This window comes from Ornithorhynchus anatinus, chromosome 2 (assembly GCF_004115215.2).
Source record: "Ornithorhynchus anatinus isolate Pmale09 chromosome 2, mOrnAna1.pri.v4, whole genome shotgun sequence".
In the NCBI taxonomy this organism is placed as follows: Eukaryota; Metazoa; Chordata; class Mammalia; order Monotremata; family Ornithorhynchidae; genus Ornithorhynchus; species Ornithorhynchus anatinus.
This window is the reverse complement of record NC_041729.1, coordinates 48,355,417-48,367,009: the sequence shown is the minus strand read 5'-3', so window position 1 is coordinate 48,367,009 and position 11,593 is coordinate 48,355,417. Positions and strand designations below refer to the sequence as shown.

Below are 11,593 nucleotides of genomic sequence, written 5' to 3'. Positions count from 1 at the left end.
GCTTAGTACAGTGCTCTGCACACAATAAATGTTCAGTAAATACCATTCCTCCTAAGGTACATTCTGCTAAATGCCATTTGGGAGATTCTCCAAGAAAATGGAGAATGGAAAACCAATCAGTCAGTCATTTATTGAGAACTCACTCTATGCAGAGCATTGTACTAAGCGCTTGGGAGAACATAATACAATAGAATTAACAGACACATTCCCCGGCCACGACGAACTTACCGGAGGAGAGAGACAGTAATACGAATAAAACCAAGAAACCTAAATATTCCTGAGGATTCCAAATCCATTTATGTTTCTCCATAGAGATCATCATCTGGAAAATATACTTATGGAGAGAATGTCTGCTCATATTGGAAGGAAAAAAGATTCACCAAGCTGATGAGTGGAAAAGAAAACCTTGATGAGCTGAGAGGAGAATTCTCCGCTCCCCGCTTCCATTTGGGCTTTAAGTTCGTGGCCTGCCTGTGTCTGGAGTCAGCCGGCTGTGGTTCTTTAGGGAGCTGTGAATGAACCACCTGACTGCTCCGTCCCTTAATTTGCCCTTCTGTCAAAAGAGAATAAAGCTGTGAGGCGAACTTGATTTAGAGCTGCATTATATCTTTCGTAGGACTCTGGGAACGGTACTACGTGGATTAAAAGTAGCCCAATCCGAGCTAATAGTGCTTTTCCAGAAATATGTGCTCGTGCTAAACAAAATGACAACTCGGAGGCCCGTAAAAACCCCAGAAAGTAATCTTCTCATAGTTAGGGGGCAAGCCGTTCACACTGACGCACTGCTCCATCAAGCTTATGGTAGTGACGTCTCTCTAGGCAATAATCGCTGCTCAATTTGGAATGACTAGTAAGTAGCCAAAGGGTGCTTTCTCCAACATCTAGCCCTTACGACTTCTAACAGTGTAACATGGCAGAGGAGCCTATCCTACCGTTAGGTGTTTCCAGTTGATCCACTTTATCCGGGGGAACCGTTAACCCAGGCGCGGACCCTAGGTGGTTGTGACATAGAGCCGAGAAATCTCCGTTGGCATCGATGCTACGGTCACGTGAGTTTCTATAGCAACAGGGGTGGAATTCTGTGGCACATTAGCAGTCCAGAGATGGTGCGCACTATCCTTAGATCTACTTTTAATCTAAAGGCGTGATTTAGGGTAAAGGCCCCGATCGGGATTCCGGTCTCTGGGGAATAGTGTACTGTAGAGAAGACGGGGATTTTAAGCGCCAGTGACTTTTGAATGGAGTGGGTATCAGAGTCAGAATCCTCTGGGTTACTGTTTGGATCCGAGTATCCATCAGTCATCATCATCCGTGGCATTTATTGAGAGCTTACGGGTGTGCAGAGTACGGTGCTGAGTGCTTATTGAGCGCTTACAGCGCTTACAAGCACGAGCTGATAATTCAGCTGGAAGCATCAGGAACAGCTAGTTTCTTTTCTTCCCCAACCACTGGGCCTTGCGTCTGTCCCCAGTTATTTAACTGATGGGAATGATGAGGAGGAATGTAATAGGGCGAGTGTGATCCAGAAGGGGTGGCAAACAAATCTGATGTAACCACAACCGACGTCTTTCTCTTTACAGCAGTCAGTGGCAATGTAGGCTTTTCTTCGTCACTTGGCTTTCGGCTTCCATTCCCCTCGATGACTCCCGTGCCTTGATCCGAGCCCTTGGACAAATCTTAACGACTGCTCGGATGCGGGACCACAATGGCTTCATTTGAATGCGTAGGTCGCCTGAAGTGTTTCATTTCAACTGCCTGTGACGGATCCAATCGATGAGCCATTTTAGAAGTAACTCCCGTCAGGAAGGCGCATCAAGTGGGTTAAGCCTCACCGGGGTAGTATTCTCACCGAGTTTTCCTTTCTCCTCTCTTTCCCTCCCTTCCACAGGATGGATACTTTTCTCACCGTCCGAAAGAGAAAATGCGAACCGACAGCAATAATGAGAACTCGGTGCCGAAGGACTTTGAAAACATCGATAACAGTAACTTTGCCCCCAGGACTCAGAGGCAAAAGCATCAGCCGGAGCTGGGGAAGAAGCCACTGAGCAAACAGAAGGAGCACCTGAGGAAGAAGCTAGAGCAAGAGGAAAAGACGAAGGGGAATGCACTCCTGGGGAAGAATTCTAATGAGGTGCCGGGAAGCAGAGATCGCGCCCCCAAGAACGGCAGCCGCGGCAGCAGCCCGAAAGACATCCCCAGGCCCCCCAAACAGCAGCAGGTGAAAAAAGGAGGTGGCGCCTCCCCCGAGATCAAGTATGAGCAGCCCCCGAAGTGTGATATCTCAGGGAAGGAGGCCATCTCGGCTCTGTCCCGCTCCAAATCCAAGCAGTGTCGCCAGGAGATCGCCGAGACGTACTGCCAGCACAAGTACGGGAAGCTGATGCCGCTGGAGAAGGTGACGCGGTTCTGTCCCCTTGAAGGTAAGTCGCCTGGCCCCCGGGCCTTTCTCAGGGAGAGTTTTCATCTGTTCATTCGATCGTATTTATTGAGTGCTTACTGTGAGCAGAGCACCGTATTAAGCGCTTGGGAGAATACAATATAACAATAAACATATTCCCTGTCCACAATGAGCTTACAGTCTAGAGGGAGAGACACTGAAATGAATATAAATAAATTACAGATATATGTAAATTACACGTAAGTGCTTTAGGGGCTGGGGTGGGGGGTGAATAGAGGAAGCAAGTCAGGGCAAAATAGAAGGGAGTGAGAGAAGAGGAATGGAGGGCTTAGTCAGGAAATGCCTCTTGGAGGAGATGTGCCTTCAATAAGACTGCGAAGCTGGGGAGAGTTATTGTCCGTCCGTTAGGCGGGAGGGTAATAATAATAATGTTGGTATTTGTTAAGCGCTTACTATGTGCCGAGCACTGTTCTAAGCGCTGGGGTAGACATAGGGGAATCAGGTTGTCCCACGTGGGGCTCACAGTCTTAATCCCCATTTTACAGATGAGGGAACTGAGGCACAGAGAAGTTAAGTGACTTGCCCACAGTCACACAGCCGACAAGTGGCAGAGCTGGGATTCGAACTCATGAGCCCTGACTCCAAAGCCCGTGCTCTTTCCACTGAGCCACGCTGGAGGGTGTTTGTGGGCAGAGGCAGGACGTGGGCGAGAGGTCAGCAGCAAGATAGATGAGTTTTGGAGAGTTGGGTATTTATTAAACACTTATTGGGAGCAGAGCAATATAACCAATATTTAGCGCTGGGAGAGAATACTCAGGTAGGAATCAAAGTCCCTGTCCCGCGTGGGGTTCACAATCTAAGAGAATGAAATTAATGACAAGGAATTTACCCAATTTTGGCCGCTGCCCCTAGACGGCAATGTTTGTTGATGTTTTGATTCTTCCGAGATAAGTGGAAAAGTATCTGACAGGTCTAGCGTAGAAATTAACAAATGATAATTGTGGTATTTGTTAAGCACTTATATGGGTCAAGCACTGTACTAAGCGTTGAAGTTGATACAAGGCAATCAAGTCCCCCATGGGGCTCGCGGTCTACGTAGGAGGGACGACAGGAATTGAACCCCCATTTTGCAGATGAGGGAACTGAGGCACAGAGAAGTTAAGTGATTTGCCCAAGATCGCACGGCAGACAGATGGTAGAGCCAGCATTAGAACCCAGATCCTCTGACTCCCAGGCCCATGGTTTTTCCACTGTTACGCTGCTGCTTCTCTCAGCTGCGATCCCCAGAATCGCCCTCCAGTGGGACGGATTTATTCGGCCCGCCTCTGGTTTGCATTAAGTGTGTGTTTGTGTGTGTGTGTGTGTGTCTGTCCAGCCGACCTCTTCAAATTAATCTGCACGCTCTAAAGGGCTAAAGTGAGGTGTGTGGTCTGGTTTAAGAGAGTTCCACAAGGCTTCCTTCCATTTCCACATGTAGATCGAAAGCTCCATGTGGAAGGGAGCCTGTGTCTTCTCATGGAATTCCCAACTCCATGCTGTTGCCCACAGTGGGCTTACTAACTCCTATTCAGTCCCTGACACGAATTTAGCTTCTGTGCTCACCGGGGAAATATTTTTGGGATATCAAGAATTATTCCCTCTCCCTAGAGAACCCTAAAGGGAAAACTACGGACTGGTCCTTTCGCCAACAGGGTAAACGCAAAGGGTTTTCCACGTCCCCTCTCCTGTCCCCTGGGTGGACACTGTAGAATCCGCCACCCATGAAAGGACAGGTTGTCATTAGCGTTCTTTGTTTTCCATTTTAGGAAGTTGACTCTTATTTCTTCTTGAAATCTTTCAGTGTATCACTCCAACCTTAGAAAATGAGTGAAAGTCAGTGACAATACCTGTGTGCTATTTCTGAGTGAAAATTGAGATGTATTTTTTGATGTTGACAAGGACAGTTGGGAGAGAGGCTAGAAATAGCACACCTCCCCTGCTCTGAGTCTCTTTCTGGTGGGACAGGAGATTACTGAGCTCCTGTTCTGCTCCAAGGACTAGTTAGTTTCCTTTCCCCCCTTGGGGTTTTCTAAGACAGTGACACCTGATTGTTTTAGATATGGAAGACCCTCAGGTACATATATAATCAAATAGCTTCAATTTTCTAAACGTTTTTACTCTTGGAGAATACAGAATTATGGCTAAAAACCGAATAAAGATAGGCTTTTTCAATTCCAGAGCCTCCAGTAAAAATCAAAAGAATTTCTCCATGAGGGCCAGGGACTGGGATCAATCTGATCATCTTGTGTCTACCCAAGTGCTTAGTACAGGGCTTAGTGCATAGTAAGCAGAAAAAAGCACGGGGCTGGGAGTCAGAGGACCTGGGTTCTACCACTTACCTGCTGTGAGACCTGGGGCGAGCCACTTGACTTCTCTGTACCTCAGTTTCCTCATCTGTAAAGTGGGTATTCAATACCAGTTCCCCTTCCTACTTGGATTGTGAGCCCTGTACGGGACAGGGATTGTCCGACCTGGTGATCTTAATCTTGCCCAGTCCTCTAGACTGTAAACTCATTATTGGCAGGGAACGTGTATGCTAATTCTGTTTTGCTCTCCCAAATGCTTAGTACAGTGCTCTGCGCATAGTAAACACTCAATAAATATGATTAGAACAGTGCTTATCACACAACACTTAACCAATAGCACAATCTTTGTTATTAGTATTATTACTGGGATTATTAATACTATGGCAGACTAAGGGTCTTGTTTCAATCAATCAGTTGCATTCATTGAGCGCCGACTGATGGAGGTGGGGTGTTCTGGGAGAGATGTATCCATGGCATCGCTACGGGCCGGAGACGACTCAACGGCACAAGACAAGACTGAGTACAGAACTCTGTACTAAACACCTAGTGATGTAGTCTTTCTCAGTGGCTCTTTCCACAAGCGGAGCCCTGATGTGGTCAGAGAGACTTAAGCGGAGGATTTCACTCTGCGTCTCTTATGTCAAGACCCTTCACTATTGCCCATCATGTTATGTGGCTCTCCAAAATGATTTGTTGTGGGGACAGGGAGAGGAAAAGAGATGATGAAGAGGCACATGAGAGTAAAGAGAAGAGCTGCCTCTGTTAACTTCTTAAAAGCTCCTACCATGTCCCTCGGCACTTAACTTCCTCCGGTACCTCGTCTGTAAAGTGGGGATTAAGACTGAGCTCCATGTGGGACAACCTGACAATAATAATAATAATGTTGGTATTTGTTAAGCGCTTACTATGTGCAGAGCACTGTTCTCAGCGCTGGGGTAGACACAGGGGAATCAGGTTGTCCCCACGTGAGGCTCACAGTTAATCCCCATTTTACAGATGAGGTAACCGAGGCCCAGAGAAGTGAAGTGACTCGCCCACAGTCACACAGCTGACAAGTGGCAGAGCCGGGATTCAAACCCTTGACCTCTGACTCCCAAGCCCGGGCTCTTTCCACTGAGCCACGCAGCTTCTCTGTGACCTTGTGTCTACCCCAGCACTTTAAGAGTAAGTGCTTAAAAACTCCATAATTAGAGAAGCAGCGTGGCTTAATGGAAAGAGCGCGGGTTTGGGAGTCAGAGTCTAATCCCCACACTGCCGCTTGTCTGCTGTGTAACCTTGGGCAAGCCACTTAACTTCTTTGTGCCTCAGTTATCTCATCTGTAAAATGGCGATTAAGACCGAGAGCCCCATGTGGGACAACCTGATTACCTTGTAACTACTCCAGCACTTAGAACAGTGTTTGGTACATAATAAGCACTTAACAAATACCGTAAATATTCTTTTTCTCAATAACCAAAGATCTGCCTTTGGAGTCATGGAGAAATTTGTGATTACCTGAGAGCCCAACTGAACAGAAAGGGCAATTCACAGGAGACTGACAGAGTAGCCAAGGGGCTTCAGAGCCTACGGTGAGGAGTTCCCCACTAACTAAAATTAAAAAATGGTGGTATTTGTTAAGCGCTTACTATGTGCAAAGCACTGTTCTAAGCACTGGGGGATACAAAGTGATCAGGTTCTCCCATGTGGTGCTCACAGTTTTAATCCTCATTTCACAGATGAAGTAACTGAGGCCCAGGGAAGTTAAGTGACTTGCCCAAAGTCACACAGCTGGCAAGCGGCAGAGCTGGGATTAGAACCCACAACCACTGACTCCCAAGCCCGGGCTCTTTCCACTGAGCCACGCTGCTTCTCTAATGGGGGGAGTTGAGAAACCTGCATTTTAGATGTAGCACGTCCCGTCTCTAGGCCTCAGTTTCCCAATGGAGGGAAGTATATTTGCTACCCCCTAGTTCACTAGAGTCAGCAAGATAACTGGGATGAGTTACGTGAAATGGCTTTAAATTGGAGAAGATGTGCTCTCTGTGGGCGGGTCTACATTCATTATTGTCACAATAATGACAATATCTGTATCACACCTAGATCATAAAATCCCCCAAATACCTTTCTAGGCGTATTCAAGTTGTCAGAACTGTTCAGGTTTACTTCTCTTGTCCTCTCCCAAATCATGTTGAGGTGCATTCCTCCAGTTTTGCCTCCATTCTCTGCCCTCTCTCTGAATGGGTTAAAGTGATGCCACTCGCTGTCCCAGCAGGATATATATCATGTATAGCCTCCTAACAAGAAAAGAAGAACAGTGCTTTGCACATAGTAAGCACTTAACAAATACCATCGTTATTATTATTCAAAATAGCCTTTGTAAAGTGATAGCCTGCCCCGTCAATCACTCAATCACCAGTGGTTCAGTGGTATTTATTGAGCATTTTCTGCATGCAGAGCACTGAGCTAAGCCCTTGGGAGACTACAATACCGTAGAGTTGTAGACACGATCTCTGCTCTCGAGGAGCTTACAGTCTAGTGGGGACTCCATCAGGGAACTCCCAACTGCTGTTGGCCCGAATGAGTCCTCCAGACTGATTCTGGGGTTAGAAATTTCTAGATCTAAATGGAGACGGGGATGGCGATTGCCAACAGACGATGACCAAGAGTTGGTCAGACTCCCTAAGGAAGTTGGTCAGCTGGAGAAGTTGAAATGATTTTGTTTTCTTTCAAGTTGGAAAATTTAGAGGTGCCCTGTGTCCTTGTGATTGGAACACAAAGTGGAATCCTCCATATGCTCATTTCCCCGCAAGGAACAGCAGGTAGCAAAAGGCCAACAGAGTAAAGATGATAAGCCAAAGGCAAGTTGCCTTCTCTAGAGGTTCGAGCTTTTCACAAGTGAATGCCTTTCAACTCCACAAAAGCATTTTTAAAAGAGTGAGCTGAGAGCCAAAAAAAGCTATTCCCCTAGAGGCTTTAGCTCTGAGTTCCCCTGAATTATTGGTTTAATAAAATGGGAGAATGATATTAAACAAATTGGGTCTATACGCTCCCATTTTGTCTGTGTGGGTATCCGTTTCCATACTTTGCCATCTCGAGGTTGACGCTAGCCATCTGTATAGCCTCAGCCATCTATTCCCAAGCAATAGAGGGCTTGTGAAAGTGAGAGAGAAAGAGATGTAGCTCATCAGAAGAGAGATTGCAAGTGAGGAGGCCAGACCCAACTTTAGGCAATCGACCAAGTAGCCAAACGGTCTGAAAAGCAACCAACTCTTAATAAGATTGGCATTTAAGAGCCCCTGCCTATACAGACCAACAACACTCTAATTTGCTGCACCACAGACTCCTCCTGTTGCAATAAATTTGCTGTGAACAGACTAATTGCAAAATATCCCTAATTGGGCAGTTATCAATGAACAACTTACTGTGGAACAAAACGGCTTACAATTAATAGCATTTAAGCCATAAACTATTCTTCTGCAGAAAGCGAAGATGTGTAATTATACCACATACAGAGATTGTGTTCAGTTCCGGAAATCGTGACACCAAAATTTCTCTTTGCGTACCAGGGAATGCCAGCTTGGGCTCAACAGTCTTTTCATCTGATGCAAAACGAAGGGATGAAAAAAATATAGGGCACATGTGTGCCACTGTGCTTAATAAAATGAACCCAAGACTTCAGTCAGCTTAATGCCTGAAGTAGACGATAATTAAGAAAACAAGCTTCCTCTTAGGATTGGAGTCCAAAAGAGTGGCACTTCAAACAGGATAGGACTGGATTTTAAACGTTGACTTTTTAAATGGCTGCTGAGAGGGCTAGATAAAAACATGCTTCCGCAGCCGAAGGTGAAGACTGAAAACCATCAGTTGTTCATTTTCTGCAGAAAACTTATTTTGTCAAGTGTAATTTACTTATAGTTGCTCACTGCCAGGTTCCGACGGCACAGTGGCCCGCGAAGAGGCAGGTGGATGTGTGGAGTGCAGGAATTATGAAACAGGAAAATAACAGGGCTGTTCTGAGAAGAACTGATGGGGAAGGGCAATGGGAATTTACAGATTAGTGACAACTTTGCCAAGAAGCAGTGCTCGAAGCATCGTGGCCTAGGGGATAGACTATGGGACTGGGAGTCAGAGGACCTGGGTTCCCATTCTGGATCCTTCACTTGTCTGCTCTGTGTCCTTGGGCAAAGCACTTACTTCAGTGTGCCTCAGTTACTTCGTCTGTCAAATGGGGATTCATACCGTGAGTCCCATGTGGGACATGGACTGCGTCCAACCTGATCAGCTTGTACCTACCCCAGAACTTAGTACAGTGCCTGGCACATGGTAAGTGCTTAACAAATACCATAAAAAAAATTAGCGGAGATCCAAAAGACTAAAGCAGTGCAATTCCTTCAAACAGTGGCCAGAAGTCGGTCTCTAATATATGGACTGAGGCAAAGCGGTCACAGAGAGCGTTGCAGTGGAATGGGGGAAGAGGACGACGACAGATTTAGATCACTGAACCATTATGGGCTTTCTTTCTCAGAATTACTCAGTTTTTCCTCAACTGATTCTCTCCCTTTCCAACAGGCTTTTTTTTTTGTATTTTTTTTTTTATGTCAGTGATGAAGTCACTCAGTAAATTCTATTGATTGGTCTGAAAGGTTATCTGCTTTCTCCTTTTCCTTCCCCAAAGACTACCAGCACTCACCTTCCCCTCCTAGCATCCTCCCTAAACTCAATAGGATTTATGGAGAAGCAGCGTGGCTTAGTGGAATGATCACGGGTTTGGGAGTTAAAGGTCGTGGTTTCTAATCCCACCTCTGCCACTTGTCAGCTGTATGACTTTGGGCAAGTCACTTCACTTCTGTGCCTCAGTTACCTCATCTGAAAAATGAGGATGAAGCCTGTGAGCCCCATGTGGGACAACCTGATTACCTTGTATCTACTGCAGCGCTTAGAACAGTGCTTGGCAGATAGTAAGCGCTTAACAAATGCCATCGTTATTATTATTATTATTATTGAGCTAAGCACTTGGGGAAAAGCAATAACAGTAAGCCACCCAGGCCCCTCCGTTAAGGATAGTACAGTGCAATAGAGTCTAACCTCCACTCTTAACTTCTCTCAGAAAGTTAAGAAATTAAGAAACTTGCCTCAGTCTCCTCCTGAAAAAAGTCCCTCTCTGCGTCGAAGCACCCTCAGGTAAAGCACAGAGGATTCTCACTCTGGGGAAAAATGATTCATAAATGCAGAAAAGCAGCATGGCCTATTGCAAAGAGCATGGTCCTGGGAGTCACAGGACCTGGGTTCTAATCCCAGCCCTGCCACTTGGTCAAGTCACTTCATTTCTCTGTACGTCAGTTTCCTCATCTTTAAAGTGGGGATTCTAGTGCTTCGCACAATGGTCCGAACATAGTAAGCACTCAATTAAGACCACTGATGATGATTCAAAACCTGTTCTCCCTCCTACTTAGCCTGTGAGCCCCTCTGAAGGAGAAGACCTGTGTCTAACCTGATTATCCTGTATCTCCCCTAGTGCTTTACAGCACATAGTAAACACTCATTACCAGAATTACTATTATCATTAGAGAAATGTCAGTGAAACCGAAAGCTGAGAGAGCTTGGTCAGACGGCTCCTTTGTCCATCCCTCACTTGCTCAGATAGAATGAACTCCCTGCTTGCCAAGAACCAAAATAAAATTCAACACCCTAATTTCCTGTGGTTTGATTTTTGCTTTTCCTCAGACTCTTGAGATCAATTAATAGGTTTATTGAGGGCTCACTCTGCGCAGAGCACTATACTAAGCACTTGCAAGATGTTCAGAAGAGGCAACAGATGGGACTGCCATCCTTTGGTTTCTCCCTTTCTCTGTGATGCGCATCTGTGGAAAACAAAACAACCAAGGCACTTGTGAGACAATGATAAAGATTAGCACCTTCCAACTAGCCCACTGCTCAGACAGTGAATTGAAGAGGTTGGAGTTTTATTCTCCAGAGTGTGGAGTCTGTGACATACAGCTTACTGCAGCCAAAAGGCAAGGTGCAATCCTCCTGGGAGCAGAGAGTATGTTATATCTTTCCCAGCATCGGCTGAAGGAACTGGAAGTTGCTAGTTGTACTTCATTTGAGATGGCATGAAGAACTCACTTTAAAGCATTAGGAGGTAGAATTTGGAGAGCAACTGTACGTGGACATGACAAACCCCCTTTTTCCAGCAGTCTCTGTAGATGCCCAGAGTCTTTGGTAGCTGGTAGAAACCAGCCGCCTTTTTCCAAAGACGCATTGGTGGGCTGCCTTCCTCCAGACGGCTCAGACGGCTAGGTTCTCTGCAGGGAGGGTCTCCACACCTGAAATTCAAGGGAGATCGCAAAGACTGACCACCTGACCGCTTAGTCTTCTACACTCTAAGCTCACTGTGGGCAGGGAATGTGTCTGTTGTAATATAGTACCTCCCAGGTGCTTAGTATAGTGCTCTGCACCCAGTGAGAGCTCAATTAATACGATTGACTGACTTGGCTTCAGATTGGCCACCATCACTGGATCTTCCACACCCTGGGAGTCAGCAGGAGTTAGCTGTCAGATCAGTTCTTTGAAGGTCAGCTGAAAATCTAATGGAAAAACGGGCTCCCTTCAGGTAGAATTCACAAGACCTCCTGATTGGACGTCACCACTCTCGGTGGTGACCTGATCCTGTCTCTGTGGAGCCAGAGAGAAGAACTCTAGGAGTTCTCAGCTGAACGAGACTATGAAGATTCAAATTCATGATATTAACTGAGTGCTTACTGTGGCCAGAGCCCTGTACTAAACTCTTGGGTGAGTACAGTATGTGAAGACAGGTATGTTTTCCCTAAAATCCTCACTTTCCCAAAAAGAAAGCAGCCGCTTTGAGTCC

The 11,593-nt window shown here is 46.1% G+C and overlaps 1 protein-coding gene and 1 long non-coding RNA gene across 4 annotated transcripts in view; one reads left to right on the top strand and one right to left on the bottom strand.

The window, feature by feature from the left end:
- Positions 1 to 272: 272 nt before the first annotated feature.
- LOC114809146 lies at positions 273 to 1,020 on the bottom strand. Its single transcript, XR_003756903.1, has 2 exons — positions 933 to 1,020; positions 273 to 553 (listed from the first exon to the last, which is right to left on the bottom strand). It is a non-coding gene; the product is annotated as an uncharacterized LOC114809146 (long non-coding RNA).
- A 79-nt stretch (positions 1,021 to 1,099) lies between these two features.
- The window catches only part of XYLT1 (xylosyltransferase 1), a 140,422-nt gene continuing 129,928 nt past the window's right edge, over positions 1,100 to 11,593 (top strand). For 2 of the 3 annotated variants that reach the window (XM_039911109.1, XM_039911108.1), the window contains exons 1-2: positions 1,595 to 1,723; positions 1,889 to 2,420. In XM_039911109.1, coding sequence (XP_039767043.1) covers positions 1,706 to 1,723; positions 1,889 to 2,420 — 550 coding nt within the window. In that variant the 5' untranslated portion in view covers positions 1,595 to 1,705. Of the gene's footprint in view, positions 1,155 to 1,594; positions 1,724 to 1,888; positions 2,421 to 11,593 lie in introns of those variants that run through there. The other variant, XM_039911110.1, reaches the window with a different exon arrangement.